Source organism: Balaenoptera physalus (genome assembly GCF_965194825.1).
Source record: "Balaenoptera physalus genome assembly, chromosome: 8".
In the NCBI taxonomy this organism is placed as follows: domain Eukaryota; kingdom Metazoa; phylum Chordata; class Mammalia; order Artiodactyla; family Balaenopteridae; genus Balaenoptera; species Balaenoptera physalus.
Window position 1 is genome coordinate 114,600,175 of NC_138887.1, and position 22,186 is coordinate 114,622,360.

A 22,186-nucleotide genomic window follows, 5' to 3' on the forward strand; every position below is an offset into this window, starting at 1 on the left:
CTTCTATTTGCCTCTGTGTGCAAGTCTGTGCATGGACATATGCCTAGGACTGAAATGGCTGGTCATGTTGTACATGTGTATTTAACTTTTTAAGGGAAAGCCAAGCTATTTTCCAAAATATGTTTACCATTTTACATTAACTCCATAATCTTGCCAACAATTTATTTGGTTAGGCTTTTTAATTTTAGACACTCTAAAAAATGTGGAGTATTATCACATTGTGATTTTAATAATTTGCACTTTTTTATAAATAATGTTGAATAACATTTCAAATGCTTATTTGCAACTTACATTTCTTCCTTAGTGAACAAAAAGATTTCTATTCAAATATTTTGCACATCTTCTAATGAGTTGTTGGTTTTCCTTTTATTGAATCTTGAGATTTCTTTATATATTAAGAATATGCGCTTTTTGTCAGATATATGATAATTTTGTCCAGTTTTTACTTTTTATAAAACACAATTTATCAATCATTTTATTTATTTATTATGTTTCTAAGAAATCTTGGCCTAATGCTGTCACAAGTATTTTCTCCTCTACATTTTCTAGAAGTTTGGTGTTTATATTTAGGTCTACGATCCATATTATGTAAATTTTATAAGTGATTCAAGGCTTGGATTATTATACCTCTTATGTATTATTGTATTTAATTTACTAAAGTGAGACGTGTTGGCCCATACTTTTCTTTGTGGGAAAGATAAGTACAAATTGTTGATTTAAGGCTATTCAGGTAACATATTTCTTCTTGAATGAGATTTGGTAGCTTTTGTCTTTTAATTTGTTCATTGCATCTAATATTTAAAGTGGGCATTTTGTAAGCAGAATATAATTGGGTCTTGCTCTTTACCCCTTTTGACAATCACTGCCTATTGATTAGTTTATATCATTTAATATGATCATTATCATGATTGGTTCTAAATCTACCACTGGCTATTTGTTTTCTATTTGTCCTGTTTGTTCCTGCTCCACTTATTTCCACTGTAATGCATTATTCTGGATTAATTTAGTGTATTTTATCTCCTTTGTTGAATTATTGGCTAAAACTCTTTTTTTGTTTGTTTCAGTGTTTGCTTATGTTTATATCATGCATTTTTACTTATGATAATCTACTTTGAAATGTTATCATACCAGTTCATGCATAATATAAAAACCTGACAACAGTAGGCTTTCATTTTTCCCTTATTAACCAGTGTCACCTTTGTCATATATGTTACAAAGTCCACAACACAATATTATTTTTTATTTACTTTCCATGGATATGTCTTCAAGTTCATTGATCTTGTATGCTGCAGTGCCTAATCTGCCATTAATCCTATCCAGTGCATTGTATATCAGACATTGTAGTTTTCATCTCTAGAATTAAATTTACATCTTTGATATTTCTATGTTTTACTAAAATGCTCTGTCTTTTCCTCTAGTTTGTTATACATGTAGAATAGTTATAATAAGTCTTTTAGTGTTATTGTTACTAATTCTACAATGAATGTTTTTGGGGTTAATTTTGATTGATTTTTTTCATCTTGGGTTATATTTTCCTGCTTTTTTGCATATCTGGTAATTTTTAAATGAACACCTTCTTGTGTCTGTATACATTTTCCTTCCTTTAAATAGTGTTGAACTTTGTTATCTGGCACAGTTAAGTTACCTGAAAATAGTATGATATTTTCCTGTCTTGATTTTAAGTTTTAAGTCTTGTTAGGCGGGACCAGAACAGCTTTAGTCTACGTCTAATTTTTCCCCCAATTCTGGGATAAATTCCTTCTGAGTAGTCTATACCCAATGACCTGTGAATTATGAGCTTTTCCACTCGGTCTGTGGGAATAGGAGCTACACTTGCTTTCATGTGAGCACTGAGGGTTGTTTCTCTCTTTATTTTAGATGGTTGTTCCCTTGGTCTCAGGTGGTTTCCTCACTGTAAAAACTGATCAATACTCAGTTTAAGGGGGACCACCTGAACACCTGTAGATTGCTTTCTCCTCTCAGGATTCTGCCCTTCTTACTCTAGCCTCTAGTCCCATCCCAGACTTCCACCTCCCACTCCTCAACTCAGTGAGGGAACCATCCTCTGCCTGGGTTTCACCCCACTGTGACACTGGAAATTCTCTCCAGACAGTATACTGTGGCAGTTACAGAGCTCACCTTGTTTGTTTACCGTCTTTCAGAGAATACTGCCTTTAGCTGCATTATCTCCAATGCCTTGAAGTGTTATTTATATATTGTGTCCAGATATTTAGTTGTTTGAACTGGGAATGTAAATTTGAGTGCTATTACTTTATCTTAGTCATAAGCAGAATAGGAGTTTTTTAATATGGATTTTTTTCAAGATTGAAAGATGATAAATCCCAAGAATCACTGTTGTAATAGATTGTACTCTGCCATTAAATAGGCATGTAATTTATGATAAGAACTTTAAAAAGCATATCTAACTCAGTACAACTCCTCTATAGTTTATGTACAGTTTTCTTATATATAAATGTAAAGACTAAATGATATTTTCCCCAAGTATTTTATGCAGAAGGAGACGAATTAAGGGAGATAAAAAAGCCATGATTTTTTTTTAAGGTAAGCCATTAGAAGAAAAAACACTTAATTTGGAAGCTTTTTCTAAATATGCTTGTTTCCACTCTTGGAATTTTTAGTCTAATTTTAATGTGTATTCTACTTAATTTCATTAACAAATAAATCCTTAACAAAGGAAAACTTCAAATTCACCTACAGGGTATGTATTTTTATTTATTATTACTTTTATTTTTCTTTTTAAATTCTGGACATCTCTTCCATAAAAGCTGCAGAAAAGTATGTAGTTGCCATTAAACATAGAACTATATTGTTTTTAGCAAGTCATATATTTATATAAAGCACAAATAATTTGGAATTCTATTTGGCATTTCAATATTTTTATCTACTTGGTAATTTAATTATAGTAACTCTATGGTTAGTGCTCTGTGTTTTTCTTCAGCAAACAATCAATTTATCTTTATTAACTTCACTATATGGAATATATTTTTATGGAGAAGACCAAGAAAATAATAAATAAACTCTATGAAACTGAGTGCTCTTAAGTGTTTACACTTTCTGAAATCAAAATACTTAATGTCTCTTTTTTGTTTTAGAGGCATTGGAAATATTAGGGAAAAAAAAATCAGGAAATTAAAATCCCAGAAAGACCTACTCCTTAGTTTGGGATAAATTTATTACCTTAACTAATTAAAAACTAGTTTTATGCATCTGGATAGAATGGCACATTTCTAAATAAAGAAATATTTCTGTTTTCCATATATGATGAAATAAAACAAAAGAAACAAAAACTTAATAACCTCAGACATTGAGACCAGAATAATCTAATGTCAGCATGTGGCAAAAGGTAACAGTGATCAAAAATGACATGGAATTGGATGGAGAAAAAAGCCATTGTTTCAATGTATGTTAAATTCCATCTTTATATTTTGAAAATAGACTATCTGAAAAGGCAGGCAGAAGTTGCTGAAATTCTATAATTGGTTCTTTGATGCTCTGATGCAGAGAGTTTAGACCTACTCCAGGAATTCCTGATAAAGAGAGAAGGCCTTGGGTTTCACCACAATTAACTGAGAGGTTTTATTTTTATAACTATACTCACCTGCCTGAGAGGCAGTTCAACATGGGAGAGGAGAGTTGCTTTTGCAGCCTGATTGTGTAGGCTTGAATGCTGACTTCCACTAAGTTTCTAGCACAAGTTAAATTGCTTTCTGTAGTTTAGAATCTTAAACTATAAATGGGAATCAAAAGTAAATCATAGAATTATTTGAGGTCCAAATAAGATAATCCATATAAACTGCTAAACACGGTGTTTGACACATAAGCCCTCAATAAATGCTAAATAAATATTAGCTATTAGATTAATTGTAATTATTATTATCAGCCATATATAGCTATACTTACAAATGGAAGTGTTTCATAATACTTAGAAGTGATGACAAAGAAAAGCTAGGTGAGAGTTTCAATGACCAATAAGAAAACTTGACATCTACCCTCCATAACCCACCAGAGGATGAATAGGGAAATATGCTCACTCATATTTACTTGCCCTATAGCACCCCAATTTTTGTACCTTTGTGAAGTGATAGTCTTTTTCAGGTTAAGGACGTTCTACTTCTACCTTGTTGAGAGTTTTATAATGAATGGGTGTTGGATTTTGTGAAATGCTTTTCTGCATGAATTGATCTGATCATGTGCATTTTCTTATTAGTCTCTTGATTTGATAGATTAACTTAATTTACTTTTGAATGTTGAAATAGTCCCACATACCTGAAGTAAATCTCACTTCATTGTACAATTATTTTATACATTGTTGGATCCCATTGGCTGATATGTTTTTGAAAATACAGTTTTAGTTTTCCTTTCTTGTAGAGCTTTATCTGGCTTTGTTATTAAGATAATGCTGGCCTTAGAGAGTGAATTAGAAAGTGTTCCCCCTGTTTCTATCTTTTGGATGAGATTGTGGAGGATTGCTAAAATTTTTTCATTAATTGTTTGATAGAATTCACAAGTGAAATCAACAGGGCCTATTATTTTCTACTTTGGAATGTTATTCATTATTGATTCCGTTGTGTCCTGCAGACATACTTTGTATGATTTATGGTCTTTTAAATTAGCTAATGTGATCTGTCCTATACAACAGTCCATATGAGCCTTAGAAAAATGCTATTGTGAGATAGAGGATTCTTAAAGTGTCAATTGATTAATAGTGCTTTTCAGGTCAATTTTATCCTTAGTAGTTTTCTGCCTGCTTGGTCTACCAATTACTAAAAAAAATACAGTAAAATATACAGTTATAATAGTGGACCTATCTATGTCTCCTTTCCATTCTGTTTTTCTTTTACATTTTGATATTCTATTGTTAGGTACATAGAGATTTTGGATTTTCTTGGAGGACTGACCCTTTTATTGTTATTTTATGCCCTTCCTTATCTCTGATAATTAAGCTTTGTCTAAATTTTTGTCAGGAAATAATGTAGCTACTCAAGATTTCTGTTTATTAGTGTTATCATGTGATATCTTTCTCCATCCCTTTACATTCAACTTATGTGTGTCCTTGTATTTAAAGTGTATTATTTGTAGACTGTGCTGTTTTTAATACTGTTGTGGATGCAATATTTCATTTAAGGAAACTCATTTAACTATGCTAAATACAAACACAAAAAATTTCTAAGTGAAATGACAAAAGAGAATTGAGTCTATGTTTGGTGAAGTGCTATTGAATTGTATGAATTGTTTATATATTTTGGATGTTAGCCCCTTGTCAGATACACAATTCGCAAATATTTTCTCCCGTTCAATAGGTTGCCTTTTCATGTTGTTGACGTTCCCTTTGCTGTGCAGAAGTGTTTTTTGTTTGTTTGTTTTTAGTTTGATGTCCCATTTGTTTCTTTTTGCTTTTGTTGCCTTTGCTTTTGGTGTCACAAGCAAAAAAATAAACCTCCAACATTGATGTCACAGAGCTTACTGCTTTGTTTTCTTCTATGATTTCAGGTTTTACATTCATATTTTTAATCCATCTTGAATTAATTTTTGTGTATGGTATAAGATAGTGGTCCAATTTTATTCTTTTGCATGTGGTTATCCAGTTTTCCCAGCACCATTTATTGAAGAGACTGTCCTATTCCCCTCATATATTCTTGGCTCCTTTGTCATAAATTAATTGACCATTTATGCATAGGTTTATTTCTGGGCTCTCTATTCTGTTCCGTTGATTTATGTGTCTGTTTTTATACCAAGGCCATGCGGTTTTGATAACTATTACTTTGGTAATATAGTTTGAAATCAGGGAGCATGATGCCCCCAGGTTTGTTCTTATTTCTCAAAATTGCTTTGGCTATTTGCAGTCTTCATGTCCTATACAAATTTTAGGATTATTCTATTTCTGTGAAAAATGGCATTGGAATTTTGATAGAGCTTGCATTGAATCTGTAGACTGCTTTGGGTAGTGTGGACATTTTAACACTATTAACTCTTCCAGTTCATGAGCATGTAATATCTTTCCATTTATTTGTGTCTTCTTCAATTTATTTCATTAATGTCTTACAGTTTTCAGTGTACAGGTCTTTCACCTCCTTGGTTAAATTTATTCCTAGGTATTTTATTCTTTTTTAAATGCAATTTTAAATGGGACTGTTTTCTTAATTTCTCTTACTGCTGTTTCATTGTTAGTATATAGAAATGCATCAGATTTTTGTATATTGATTTTGTGTCCTGCAACATTATTGTATTTTTAAATTATTTCTAATAGTTTTTTGGTGAAGTCTTTAGAGTATTCTCTGTATGAAATCATGTTACCTGTAAATAGTGACAATTAAACTTCTTCATTTCTGATTTGGATGAGTTTTAATTTATTTTTCTTGCTGAATTGCTCTGGCTAAGACTTCCAATACTTTGTTGAATAAGAGTGGTAAGAGTGGGCATCCTTGTGTTCATCATCTTGAGTATGATGTTAGCTGTGGGTTTGTCATATGTGGCTATTATTATTATGAGGTATGTTCACACTACACTCACTTTGTTGAGAGTTTTTTTTTTTTTTGGCTGTGTTGGGTCTTCATTTCTGTGCGAGGGCTTTCTCTAGTTGCGGCGAGCGGGGGCCACTCTTCATCGCGGTGCGTGGGCCTCTCACTATCGCGGCCTCTGTTGCGGAGCACAGGCTCCAGATGCACAGGCTCAGTAGTTGTGGCTCACGGGCCTAGTTGCTCCGTGGCATGTGGGATCTTCCCAGACCAGGGCTCGAACCTGTGTCCCCTGCATTGGCAGGCAGATTCTCAACCACTGCGCCACCAGGGAAGCCCTGTTGAGAGTTTTTAATCATAAGTGGGTAGGTGTATATCACTGTGAACTTATGTTAGAACTGCTTTTGTTATATTTCATAAGTTCTGTTATTTTACATTTCCATTTTCATTTCTCTGAAGGTATTTTAAATTTTGATTTCTTCTTTGACCCATTGGTTATTCAGTAGCATGTTTTTAATCTCCATGTATCTGTGAATTTTCCAGTTTTCTTCTATAGTTGATTTCCAGTTTCTTACCATTGTGGTCAGAAAAGGTGCTTGGTATGAGTTCAGTCTTCTTAAATTTATTAAGACTTGTTTTGCGGCCTAACATGCAATGTATCCTGGAGAGTGTTCTATATGCAACTGAAAAAAATGTGTATGCTGCTGCTTTTGGATGGAAAGTTCTGTTATATCTGTTAAGTCCATCTGGTCTAATGTGTCATTTAAAGCTGATGTTTCATAATTGATTTTCTGTCTGGATAACCTATCCATTGATGTAAATAGGATATTAAAGTCCCCAACTATTAAAGTCCCCAACTATTATTATTTTGCTATCTATTTTTTCCTTTAGCTCTGTGAATGTTTGCTTTACATATTTAGGTGCTCCTAATGTTGGGTGCATAAATATTTACAATGTTGTATCCTCTTGTTTGACTGACCCCCCTCTATCATTAAGTAATGACCTTCTTTGTCTTCCAGTCTATTTTGTCTGGTATATGCCTAGCAACCCCAGGTTTCTCTTCATTCCCATTTGCATGGGACATCTTTTTCTTTCCCTTCACTTGCAGTCTGTGTGTGTTTTTAAATCTAAAGTTAGTCTCCCTAGGCAACATCTAGATGGGTTTTTTGTTTGTCTGTTTTTTTTAATCCATTCAGTCACTTGATTTCTTTTGATTAGAGAATTTAGTCATTACATTTAAAGTAATTATTGATATGTATGTATTTGTTGTCATTTTGTTAATTGTTTTCTGGAAATTTTGTAGTTCCTCTGTTCCTTTATTCTTCTCTGCTCTCTTCCTTTGTTATATGATGATCTTCTGTACTGGTAGTTTTGGTTCCTTTATCTTGACCTTTTGTGTATCTACTAATTTTTTTTGCTTTTTGGTTACCATTAGGTTTACATTAAAAAAAAAAATCTCATTTATAACAGTCTATTTTAAGTTAATAGCAAGTTTAAGTATATTCTAAAGCCTATATTTTTACTCACCCTTCACACATTTTATGTATTTGATGTCACAGTTTACATCATTTAACTTGTGTATCAATGAACAAATTATTGTAGTTATATTTTAATTATTTTTGTATTTTACTCTTCATTCTGGATTTATAAATGATTAACCCAACACCTTTACAACATTAGATTATTCTGAACTTTACTGTATATTAAGTTTTACCAGTGAATTTATACCTTCTTATGTTTTTGTTATTAATTCACACCCTTTTGTTTCATCTTAAAGAAGTCCCTGTCACATTTCTTTCAAGGCCAGTCTAATGTTGATGAACTCCTTTACGTTTTGCTGGAAAACTCTTTCTCTCTCCTCCAATTTTGAAGAATAACTTTGCTGGATAGAGTATTCTTGGTTGTTACTTTTAAAAATTTCAGTCCTTTGAATATATCCTACCACTCCCTTCTGACCTGCAAAGTTTCTGCTAGAAAATCTGCTGGTAATCTAATGGGGACCCCCTTGCAGGTAGCAAGTGTTTTTCTCTTGCCTCTTTTAAGATTATCCCTTTGTCTTTAACTTCTAATACTTCTATTATAATATTTCTTGATGTAGGTCTCTTTGGGCTCATCTCATTAGGAACTCTCTGAGCTTTCTGGATCTGGATGTGTTCCTTCACCAAGGTAGGGAAGTTTTCAGCCGTTCCTTCTACAAATAAGTTTTCTGCCCCTTTCTTTTCCTTCTGGGACTCCTATAATGTGAATGTTCGTCCACTTGTTGTTCCACAAGTCCCTTAAGTTATCTTTAATGTTTTAATTCTTTATTTTTCTACTTTGATTGGGTGACTTCTCTGCCCTGACTTCAAGTTAACTGATCCTTTCTTCTGCTTTTCTAGTCTGCTGTTTAACTCTGCTATTGTATTATTCAGTTCACTTATTGTATTCTTCAGCTCTGTGACTCCTATTGGTACTTTCTTATATTTTCTCTTTGTTGAAATTCTCACTTTTTAAATACATTCTTCTCCTCCTAAGCATGGTGAGCACTGTTATAACCACTATTTTGAACTCTTTATCAGGTAAATCACTTTTCTCCTCTTCATTAAAGTCTTTTACTGAGGTATTATTTTATCCTTTCATTTGGAACATATTCTTTTGTTTCCTCATTTTCCTTTACTCTCTGTATTGGTTTCTGTGCATTAGATAAACACCCACCTCTCTGAGACTTGGAATGGTCTCATGTAAGGGGTGTACCTTATTTCTTCCCTAGTTCTTTCTTTGAGATTGAGATTGTCTCTCAAATCTTCATGGTTGTCCAAGCAGCCTATTTTATTGTGTGTGAGTCCCAGTAGTTGGAGGTGTGCCAACAACTGTCAGTGTCCCCAAGGGGAGGATCTTAGCACCTAGATTAGGTTAATTAGAAGCCAGAACCACAGGCAGCAGCTTTTAAAGTATGCAGAGTATGAACTCTTCAACTCAATTTGCTATGGTGTTGTGGGTATCATGGATGCAAGACATGTTGGATTTCAAAGCTAGATGTTTTGGGGGCTCATCTCTCAGGTGCAGGTCTGAAAAGTTGGAGTGCCAGATAAGGAGTTCAAACTCTGCTCCTCAGTGAGAAACTTAGGATTTTGAGTTCTCTTCCAAGGGTGGGTTGCTATTCCTGGTATGGGGTTTATGGTGATATTGTGACTCAGCCTCTCCTACTTACTTCAATGTTTGTTTTTTTCTTGTTCACCCAATGTATAGAAGTTACTCAGCTAGGTTTTCTCCCAGAGGAAATTGTTCCATATGTAGCTATAGATTTGGTTATGTCCATGGGAAGAGGTGAGTTTAGGATCCTCCTAAGGTGCCATCTTGAACCAGAACTCATTGAATTTTCACTGCAATAAAGGCTCCGTTACAGATTCAAATGCCTGAAACATGTATTTGATGGTTACAATGTATTGGCCATTCTGCTAAATTGTAGGGTTTTAAAGATAAAATTAGCATAGGATTTATCCTGAGGGATTTCAAAGTCTCTACATTAGAACTACATAAAAGATGAAAAACTGGAATGGAATGAGAGCCAGGAACCTGAAAAGTAGGGTGCTGTAAAATATTTTTTAAAAATTCTCAAAATGGAGAATGAGCCTTACCTAGCTTACTGCCCAAGGCAACAGTATACAGTCATTAGGAGCACAGGTTGGAGAGTTCAAATCCCAGTTCCTCCTGTCACTAGCTATAGTGACCTTGGGAATGTTACTTACCTTTTCTAAACATTTAAAAGCACTTTAAATGCATTGCTTTGCTATGCATCTATTATTTTATCTCTATCATTTCTCTTTTAATTACCTCATATGTCACTGGCCTTGTTGAAATGAAATTACATTTCTTTTATATAAACAAGTTATTATGGCATAGAAGCTCACTAGCCACCTGTGAGAAATTCACATGTTTGGGGCAAATGAGACTAGTGAACATAAATTCCCATCCATATGCCCCTGGACAAGGCGCCAGATCCTTAAATTACCTGTCCTTCCCGTGGCTGTCCTTGATGGTGAGTACCTCTCAGCATATGGATGCTTTACTGGACGTACTTATTTTCCTGTTGGCGGTGACCTCTTCTGATGCCCTTGTTCCGACTTGGGGATGGTATATTCTTTTACATAATTATACATAGTATAGTTCGAGTCCAGGCTGTGACTTTTAGAAAGTTCCCTTATGTTTTGAAATTGGGAAAAATTCAGAATGGAGAGCCATGTAAAAACTGCTATTAGAAATACTTAGTGTAAAAAAAAAAAAAAAAAAAAGAAATACTTACTTTTAGGGTCTATAGGTCCAAACACGATGTCAGAGTTCTTACTTAGCTCCTTATAATAGGGTCCACTTTAGTCCCCACCATTAGCCTTCTCCAAGTATCTTCACGATTTCTATTTCAGGCACAATAACAACCAGGCCCTAAAACATGCATGCAAAACTTCACTGTCTCATTTCAAAACTCAGTTTATTCCCTGACCCTTCACAATTAATATTGGGATTTTTTTCCTTAGTGGATGCTCCACTTCTTTCCCACAGAATACCCCTCCTGCCAATATGTTCTATAGAATGCATTTTTCATAGTATTAGAGTACATTTTTGAGAGCCTGGGTTATCAAGTATTAAATTGTACTACGTATTAGACATAAGTAATCCAGTTCAGGAAGTATCAGACCAACACCAGATATTGTTTTCCAGTCTTTCAATACTCCCATTAATATAAGGTTTTAAAAAGCCCAATGTTTACCTGTATCTTAGCATTGGCCTGAAGAATGAAAATGTTTGGACAAGGTACACACACACTTTTATAAAACAAACACTTTGGGGATATAACATATTTACAGGGAAATTCCTTAAATTTGCAGTAGCATTTTATGCTAAATGCACCCACATATCAAATTATCAGATAGAATTAGTAAAAGATCACTCTGAAGAATATGCCCCTGGAATATTTCCCCTACATTTGGGTCATTCCAGGAACAATAGCAGGTACTAAACTGTACGGGTAAAAGTCAAAGGCACAATAAAGAGATGTTTCCTATACATAGGGGCTCTTGGGTACAAAAATTAAATTTCAATAATTGTAATAAAAAATGGGAATGATTGATTGATTAACAACCTCTAAGTGGAATTTTTATCCTATATAAGTAGAATTTAGCATTCAGTTCACATGAGCACAGTATGATGTTAAAGACCAATTGATTTATGTTCCCAGTGTTTCCTTTTGCTTCTGAATATTGCTGTGTTTTCTAGGAGCTCTAGTTCCTTATCTAATTCCTTTCATATATAATCACTATCACCTAATATAAGATATAATATTCAACTGAAAGAATACTTACATTAAAGAATACCATTTGGAAATTTTAGGGGAAATGCTAATTATAGAGCAACAAAAAAGGAAAGTACAACATAAAGCACTTAGCATATATCTACAACCTACCTGATATTTTATATTTTCTGCCTTTATGTTTATGCCTGTTGTTCAACTTACTTACACAACTAATTTTATGAAGTTTTGTTCAGCAAGCATGTGCCCATTGCTTACTAAGTGTGAAGCACTGAGAAATGGGTTGACTTACTTATGGAAATCCCTTTGTCTCTGTCATTTGTGCAATAACACAGTTTAACAGGAGATATATGATTATAGATAGTAGTTACATGTAATTATATACTCAAATACCAACGAAAATAATAACAGAAAGTAAAATCCAAATATAAAGCAGAATGTACAAAAGCATAGCAGGATAAACAAATTCATCTGTGAATTTTCCATCTTTCCTCTTCCTCTGTGTCAGTTAAGCATTTCACCTTTCCCCATCCTCTAAAGAGAAAATAAACTATATTTTTGTAGTAGATTCTCAAAAGGAAAAACTGTTAAAATAATATACAAATTCTCAAAAGGAATATCTGTCATGGGAGAGGTGAAATACCTCAGCACTTTCCATGATTCTGCACATTATGAAGAAAATGAAAAGTGTGATGGGATAAAATGTTAGAGTGAAGATAGTTTGGATGAGAACAAACAACAATGTCATTTTGAAGTCAGAGCACTGGAAGCTCCCACAAATTACAGATACCAGATAATGTGTAAAAGCTGCTTTATATAAGAGTGTCTGTGTGTAAGCAATTGAACTTTCCTAAGTGCTTGAGGGATTTGAGTAATGCTTGAACCTCCTCTTTGACCCATAACTGTTAAATGTGATACTACCATGGGGACTTGACTGTAAGAGGAGTCAGGAACTTTGAGGTGTTGCAAAAGCATGAGTGGGCTTTCTGTAATTTAGAAAGACATGTATTTATGCATTCCTGACATACACATTAGAAGGATATAGAAGTAGGTATGGGAGGAGTGTTGAAAAGGGGACAGGCAGGAGAGATCATAAAATGCTTGGATAATAGGACAGTGGTAGAGCACAGGAGCAATAAAGATGTATAGTTGAGACTCTCCACTTAGTGCACTGCAGTGAATCTCCAAATTGTGCAGGTAGTGCTGCAGAATGGTAAGAGATCTATCAAGATGTGGAGAGCTGGGAGTAAGGAGAAAGAGTAAAGTAAAGATCCTCAGTGATCCAAAACCTGGTAACCAGATTGTATATCATAGAGAATTCACCATGCTTTGCAAAGCTGGCACCTGAGCTGTAAAGCAAAAAGAGATCTCTATAGCCTTAAAAGATCTCTAGAGTCTTATTTGTTCTAAGATATCAAGCCCCACAAAGGAAATGTTGTGATTCATAACTTCAAAATATTCATATCTAGTGGGCAAATGAATATAACCAAACCTGCAACAAAATTTAAACCCAACTCACTGCAGATTAACTTTACTTAGTTCTCTGCCTACAGCTGTGACATGATGACACCAATGTGCCTTTTCCTGGGGATAAATATGACTTAAGTCCCTATTCTTATTTTAAAAATAATGTCAAGCAGTTTTAAAAAATACAAGGCATGATAAGGAAAAAGAAAATGTTACACATGATCAAGGGAAAAACAGTCAGTAAAATCAGACTCACAAATTACCAGGTAAGACTTTAAAATAACTATTAAAAATATTAAACACGTTAAGCATGAACTAACAGGTGAGAAATTTCAACAGAGATAAATGAAATCCCCCCTCCCCCCCCAAAACAACCAAATGAAAATGCTAGCTATGAAAAATACTATATTTGTTGATTTTATCAATAGATTGAACACAACAGAAGAAAGGAGCCATGGATTAGTAGAAAAGTCAGTACAAATTATCAAAACTAAAACTAAACGAGAAGAAAATTAAGAAAATGTAACATAGAATCTAAGACATTCAGACAATATTAAATGAAATATAAAATGTAATTGAAATGCCAGAAAGAGAGAAAAGATAATGACTGGAATTTTCCACAATTGAACAAACTAACCACTCTGCAGATTCAAGAACCCAGACACTCCCAGGCAGGATAAATGCCAAGAAAACCACAATTTGACATATTGTAGTTACACTGGTACTAGGAAAGATGAAGAGAAATTTAAAAAAATAGATTGAAGAGGGTCATAGTCCATAAAAGGACACAGCTTTAGGACAGATGGGTGACTTCTCATTCAAAATGAGAGAGGATAAAAGAGATTGAAATATTTTAAACTAGCACAAGAAAAAATCTGCTAGCCCAGAATTCTACATATAGCAGAATTTCCCTTCAAAATGAAAGAAAAATAAAGATATTTTCAGAAACATAAATAAGAGAAATACTGTCTCCAACAGACATGCATGTACAGATATATTATAAAAATTTCCTCAGGGCAAAGGGTGATAATATCACACTGAGGCCTTAAACTACAGAATAGAATAAAGAGTGATTATATGTACATGAAATTATTATTTTCATATTTTCTTATTTTTTTCACAAGCAACTTACTACTTTAGGCAAAATACTAGTGTTTTATACATAAAACAAATAAAAAAAGCATAAAACATAAATGAGGTGTGAAATTAGACTATTATTCATAATATTTGAAATTAAATTTTAAGCTCAAGATAGTTTTATTTTAATAATGATTATTCTAAAGATTAAACAAAGAAACATAGCTAAGGTGACAATAGAAGATGTAAAGTAGCATACTAAAAAATTATTCAATACATCTACAAGAAGGCAGAAACAGGAATAAAAAGCACAAATGGGAAAAATACAAAACAAATATCAAGATGGTTGACTTAAAAAAGGGCTGATATGGTTTGGGTTAAGTTTAAATGACTAAACATTCATTGTAAAGGAAGAGATTGTCACAAAGGGGAAAAAAAACAATTACCAAGATTGTTTACACTGCAAATTTACATATTTAAGTATAAAAACATAGACCATTATGGTACTTACAACACTAAACATTAAGTGTCTTATTTAGGTGCTATACACTGAACGTTTGTGTCCCGCCAAAATTCAAATGTTGAAATCTTAACCCTCAATGTAACAGTATTAGGAGATGGGTATTTGGGATATAACTAGATCATGAGTCAGGAGCCTTTATGAATAGTGTTAGTACCTATATGAATGGGGCCCTAGAGAGTTCCCTTGCTGCTTCTACCATGTGAAGACACTAAGAAAATGACCATCTGTGAACCAGGGAGTGGGCTCTCACCAGACACCAAATCTGCTGGAACCTTGATTTGGACTTCCCAACCTCCAGGACTGTGAGAAATAAATGATTGTTGTTTAAGCCCCCCAGTCTATGTTATTGTTATGGCAGCCCAAATGGACTAAGACATCAGGGTTCTCCACAGAAATAGAACCAAAAAGACAAACACACATCCGTTTGGCATATTTTTGACATATATATTTTAAGGAATTGACTTACGTGACGATGGAAGTCGATAAGTCCTAAGATCTGCAGTTGGGAAACTGGAGGCCTGGGAGCGCCATTGATGTAGTTTCAGTGTGAAGGAAGGCAGACTCAAGACCTACAAAGAGTTAATATTTCAGTTCAGTTCTGAAGGCAGGAAAAAACAATGTCCCTGCTCAAAGGCAGTTTTTGTTCTGTTCAGGCCTTAACTTATTGGACACGAGGCCCACCCACATTAGGGAGAACAATTCGCTTTACTCGTTCTATTGATTCAAATGCTAATCCTCATGGACACACCAAGAATAATGTTTAACAAAATGTCTGGGCACCACATGGCACAGTCAAGTTGACAAAACAATTTAACCATCACACTAATCGTAAAACAAGCTAGATTAGTATCCGATAATGTAGGTTTCAAGACAGAGTATTATCGATACGGGTACCTTAGAGTTATTGTGGGTTCAGCTCCAGACCACTGAAATAAAGGGACTATTGCAATAAAGCAAGTCATAAAAATTTTTCGGTTTCCCAGTGCATATAAAAGTTATGTTTACACCATATTGTAGTCTGTTAAGTGGGCAAAATCATTACATCTAAAAAAACAATGTACATACCTTAATTAAAAAATAGTTTATTGCTAAAAATGCTAACCCCTCATTTGAGACTTCAGCGAGTTGTAATCCTTTTGCAATAGTAACACCAAAGATCACTGATCTCAGATTATCATAACAAGTATAATAAGGAAAAAGTTTGAAACATTTTGAAAATTACCAAAATGTGACACAGAGACACAAAGTGAGCAAATATTGTTGAAAAAAACGGCACCGATATATTTGACACAGGGTTGTCACAAACCTTCAATTTGTGAAAAATGCAGTATCTGCAAAGTACAATACAATGAAGTATGCCTGTAATAAAAAGGGGCATTTCATAATGATAATCAACTTATCAAGAAAATTTAACAAGCCTAAACGAATATGTACCTAAAGCAAAAAATTTAAAATATATCTAAAAAATAGTAACAGAATCAAAGAAAAATATATACACACCTACAATCATAATTGAATATTTTAACACCTCTTCCTCAGTAACCAACAGGAGAAGCAAGTTAGTAAGGATATATGACTTAAACTATACTACCAAAATTTTTGACAAAATTGATATTTTGTGTGTATGTATTTATTACAGATCATTGAAATCTGTTTGACATATAACATTGTGTAAATTTAAGGTGTACACCACGTTGATTTGATACATTTGTATATTGTAATATGACTGGCACTATAATAATAGTTAGTACCTCACCTAATTATCATTCATTTTTGTCCTGGGAATAATTAGCAAGTTTGATGATTATAATACAATATTGTTGTCTATATTCACTATACAGTGCATTAGATCTCCAGGACGTATGTATCTACTAATTGCAAGTTTATGCACTATAAACAACATTTCTCCTATTCCCCCATTCTCCACCCCTAGTAACCACCATTTACTCCCTGTTTTTATTAGTTTGGATTTTTTAGATTCCACATATAAGTAGATATCATACATATTAGTCTTTCTCTGACTTGTCTCACTTAGCATAAAGACCTTAAGGTCCATCCATGTTATCACAAATAGCAAGATTTCCTTCTGTCTCATGGCTGAATAATATCACACTGTGTGTGTGTGTGTGTGTGTGTGTGTGTGTGTTTAAACCATATCTTCTTTATCCATTCATCCACTGACAAACACTTAGGTTATTTCCACATAATTGTTATTTATAGAACATTATACCCAACAACAACAGAATACACATGCTTTTCAAGTGCATGTAAAATGTTAAGCAATATAGTCCTTTGCTGGGCCAAAAGACAAATCTCAATACTTTACAAAGTGTTGAAATCATACAGAATAAGTTTTCTGACAATAACAGTGTTAAATTACAAATCAATAAGAATACAATATCTGTAAAATCCTAAAATGTTTGGAATTTAAACAGCATACATCTAAATAACACAAGAGTCAAAGAAGGAATCATAAAGAAAAATAGAAATATTCTAAGCCTGCTGAAAATGAAAACACATCATATTAAAATTTGTAGATTGCAGCTAAAGCGGTGATTAGAAGGAAATGCATTGCAGTTAAGAGACTACTTAGGAAAGATAAAGGTTAAAATTAGTGATCTATGCTTTCACTTCAGAAGCTAGAAACAGAAGGATGAATTAAACATATATAATCACAATAAATAAACTAAGGGAGTAAAGTAATGAAATAGAGAACAGATAATTAAGAAAAACAAATCAAAAGCTCATCCTTGAGATTTTAATAAAATTTATAAACACGTAGTAAGACTGATTGGGAAAAAAAACTAAAGAGAGATACAGAATTGATGAATGCATTGAATAAGATATAGGACATTATTATAAATCCAACAGTCATTAAAAGAAATGTAAAGAAGTATTTTGAAGAGCTTTCTAACAATAAATATACCACTTGATCAAAAGACTATTTACCAAAAACATAAAGCAAACAAAATTGAAATAGAAAACTGAATAGCAATTTTGAATAAATTAAAGACTAATCTTTTAATTAAAAATCTTCTCACCAACAAAATTCCAGGCCCAGAGGTCTTCAATGGTGATTTCTATCAATGATTAAAGGAAGAAATTATACCAGTTTCACACAAAATCATTAATAAATCAAAAGAGGCCAGAACCCTTTTAATTTCATTCTTCATGTCCCATTATCACCCTATACCAATGCCTGATAAAGACATTACAAGAAAGTAAAATTAGAAACTGATTATCTTTGTGAACATACACACAAAAATACTTTACAAGTTAGCAAATCAAATTCAGCATCCTATAAATGGCATATATAAAACCCAGTGTATTTATCCCTGGAAAGCAAACTTGGTTTAGCAGTTGAAAATTAACAGTACAACACAATAATGTAGAAATACTGTATGATCATTGTAGTACATGAAGAATAAGGATTTAAAAAGTTTAATAAAATCAATTTAAAAATCTTATTGAATTAGGAATAGAATGGTATTTCCATCATCTGTCATAAGATATCTATGAAAAGCCTATGTGTAACATCAAACTTAATGGTAAAATATTGAATGTTTTGTCCTAATACAGGAAGAAGACAACTATAGGCACTTTCACCACTTCTATTCCATAGTGTACTGGAAATATGAGAGACAATAAGATAAGAAAAAGACACAAAAGGCAGAATTGTAGAGGAAGTCAAACTCTCATCGTTGGAGGATAACATGATTGTGCATACAGAAACCCTGTGAAATCTATATATAAACATTTTTATGGGTTGAATTATTTCTCTAAAAATTCATATGTTGAAATCTTAACCCCAAGTACCTCAGAATGTGACTTATTTGGAAATAGGGTCATTGCAGATGTAACTAGATGAAATCATACTGGAGAAAGGTAGGCCACTAATCTTACATGACTGATGTCATTATAAAAAGGGAAATCTGGACACAGACATGCATTTAGAAAGCACATTTTGTGAAATTGGAGTTATACTGCCAACAAACAAAGAATGTTCCAGAAGCTAGGGGAAAGTCCTGGAACAGATCTTCCCCTAATACCTTCAGAGGGAGCATGGCTCTGCCAACACCTTAATCTTGGACATCTAGCCTCCAGAACTGGGAGACAATACTGTTGTTTAAGCCCCTCAGCTTGTGATATTTTATTTCGGCTGCCCTAGCAAACTAAGACAAACATAACTCCTAGAACTAGCAAGGAAATTTAGTTTGTGGGAAACAAAGTCAATATAAAGAATTTTAAATGTATTTCTATATGCTAACAACAAATAATTTGAAAAAAATTAAAATGTCATTTACAATAACATCAAAAAAACATAAATTATCTCCAAATAAATCCAACAAAAGATGTAGAAGAAATATACCTGAAACCAGCAAAACACTGTTGAGATAAATTAAGGAGACCCACATGAGTGGAGTTATATACCAAGTACAAATTTTGCTAGAATAGACACAATATTGTTAAGATAGTCACTTTCCTTAAATGGATATATAAATTCAATGTCATCCCAATCAAAGTTTCAGCAGCATTTGAAGAAACTGTCGTCCTGCTTCTAAAATTTACATAAAAATGCAAAAGATCTTAAGTAGATAAAACAGTATTTTAAAAGAGCAACAAAGGTGTAAGATCAACACTATTTTGTGCCCAGATTTTCTATAAAGCTACAGTGATTGAGAAAATGTACAATGAATGAAAAGATAGAAAAATATCCAGAAAAGAGATTCCAGAAATAGACCCATTACAACTCAAACCAAAAATACCTACTCAGTTGCTATTTTTTTGGATTAAATCAGTGATTTCCCCAAAAACTTGTTCCACAGAACACTGCTTTGTGGGATGCAAATACATTCTAACAAGATTTTTTAAAAATCCATGAGGAAATAGCTTTGGGAGACTGGGATAAAATATAGGTGTCTTTACTGCAGGGGTTCCGAAATGTTTTAATATGTAAATGTGCAATTAAAATCTCTAAAGAATGTGCAGAGATCCCCAAATTTATTTGGCTTTGGAAATGGTTTCTGTCAGTATATCCCATGCGAAGGAATTTCAAATAAACACTTTGATGAACAATAGGCTAGAGCTGTTAAGTATATATAGATAGGGAAAGGACAGACTCCTCGATAAATGGTGCAGGAAAAACCGGATATCCACACACAAAAGAATGAAACTGGACCCTTATCTTACACTGCATACAAAAACCAACTCAAAATATATTAAAGATTTAAATGTAAGACCTAAAACTATTCCTAGAAGAAAGCATAAAGAAAATATCCTTGACATTAACCTTGGCAACGAATTTTTGGGTATGACACCAAAAGCTTAGGCAACAAAAGCAAAAATAAATGAGTAGGATTAAATCAAACCAAAAAGTTCCTGCACAATAAAAGCAACAATCAACAAGATGAAAAGGCAACCTAAGGATCAGGAGGAAATCTTTTCAAATCATATATCTGATTAGAGGTTATCCAAAATATCTAAGGAGCCTATACAATTCAATACCAATAATCAAACGACTTGATTTTAAAAATGGACAAAGGACATGAATACACATTTTTTCAAAAAAGACATAAAGATGTTGGTGTTTTTACTATGCTGCTGCTACCAGAGAGGTGCTGAGAAACAAGCAAGATGTCCTCTATTATCTCATGGTGAAAAAAATCAAACCACTGGAAGGTATTGAAAAGTATTGCACAGGTATCAATTAACATAGACACCTGTGCATATTGGAGATTTTTCTTTCGTATTTAAGATTTAATTGACTTTTCCATATTTGTTATTTAGGTAACAAATAATGTGATAAAATGTCAGTCTAAAATTGTTCCTCCACCTATGAATTAGCACATTATTTTTTCTGTACTGATTTATTAACATTGAGGCACTTATAATTTGTTTTGTGTTTTTTACACATATATCTTGTTTTCTTCATGATATATGAGCTCATTGAGGGCACACAAATATACTCTGTTCAACTTTTAAAGAGTCTAGAAAATTTTGCAAATAAATAGTCAATCAGGAAACATATGCTGAATTCATCTAAGCAACTTCTTATAAAGCAAGCATATGGACCATTTCTGCTACAACATGTGTAGACCTTTAAAACAATAAAAACAACAGAAAATCCCAAATAAACTTATAATACTTTACTTTTTGGATATAATAATTATTAAAATATTTACTTTGTGACATTAAAATAATAATTTGATTAGCATTTATTATGGTTTGATTTTAAATTTTAGAGGATTAAATATTTACAAAACTAATTTCCTCATTTCCCCTAATTATTAAAAAAGCTAATTTGTTCTTGGGACATCTTACAATCCTTCAGAAAGGATTTCAACTTAATACTACACTAACACTAAAAATAGTATAAGAAATTTTAAAGTAATTTATTCTAAGTTAACTTTTCTGAATTTAAGAGATGAGGAAAATTCTTTCCCTATTCCAATTCTAGCACTGTGTTATATTTTGTGTGACATCTAACAGTTTATGTTAATTCAATAATGTTGATTTGCATACATCAAATTGATTTATGAAATGCTTGAATGTCAGAAAAATTCATGTCAGCAAGTAACAAATAATTTTTCTAATTTACTAGCACTATAATTTATATTTTGAGTATAGATTTGTATATATTTTAGATATCCCAAGGAAAGGATTTCATTGCTAATATATCTGATTTTATAAAGCATGTTATTGAAAAACTATAGATATCAAGTGGAAGTTATATATATATATTTCTTATCAAGACACTGCAGTTTAAATCAAACAGAGGTGAAGAAATAATAAAACCGTAAAGACAGAAGAACCCAGTCCTTGAGAGTTAACATTCTACCTATTTATAAAGAAGAAAACATGTAATGTCCTACTCAAAAGACAGTCTCCTGGAGGTATATAAAAGCAGTTTATGAAAACATTTTTGTATAACAGTCTGTATATTAATTAGATATTTTGCTATATGTTGCATGAAGAGTTAAGTAATTTACCTAAGGACACATAATATATCACATACATTGTATATTTTACTTCCTAAACCTCAATCTAGGTAACAAACCAAATTACAGTTCTAATTAGTAGTTTCACAACCAAATAAATTTTCAAATTTTGGCTCCTGAACACATTATGAATATCAATAATGTCATTATTACCTTTAGATTTAATAAAGTGATATTAGGTTCATCATTCATGGTTATGAATATCACTAGAAGAAAATCAGGTTCCATTGTGGCACTGAAATAAAAACACATCAATGGATATTATTATTTAACTGTAAAGACTCATTGTAATGAAAGCAAAATCATCTTGACATAAATTATTATATTTTTATTTGGGTAATCTAATGGAGGTACCATAGAC

At 32.8% G+C, this 22,186-nt stretch overlaps 1 protein-coding gene and 1 long non-coding RNA gene across 15 annotated transcripts in view; both read right to left on the bottom strand.

Moving 5' to 3' along the window:
• Window positions 1–22,186, bottom strand: part of LOC309666443 — a 367,092-nt gene that overhangs the window by 246,963 nt on the left and 97,943 nt on the right. The window lies entirely within an intron of this gene.
• The window catches only part of LOC309666438 (uncharacterized protein), a 312,121-nt gene that overhangs the window by 85,725 nt on the left and 204,210 nt on the right, over window positions 1–22,186 (bottom strand). For 12 of the 14 annotated variants that reach the window (XR_014267102.1, XR_014267104.1, XR_014267105.1 and 9 more), the window contains 2 exons: window positions 21,979–22,060; window positions 15,294–15,396 (listed from right to left, as the gene is read on the bottom strand). Coding sequence is in view for 8 of the 14 variants with exons in the window: in XM_082473897.1 (XP_082330023.1) it covers window positions 15,294–15,396; window positions 21,979–22,060 (185 nt within the window). In the remaining 6 variants the exon portion in view is untranslated. Of the gene's footprint in view, window positions 1–7; window positions 3,749–15,293; window positions 15,397–21,978; window positions 22,061–22,186 lie in introns of those variants that run through there. The other 2 variants (XM_082473898.1, XR_014267103.1) reach the window with 2 other exon arrangements.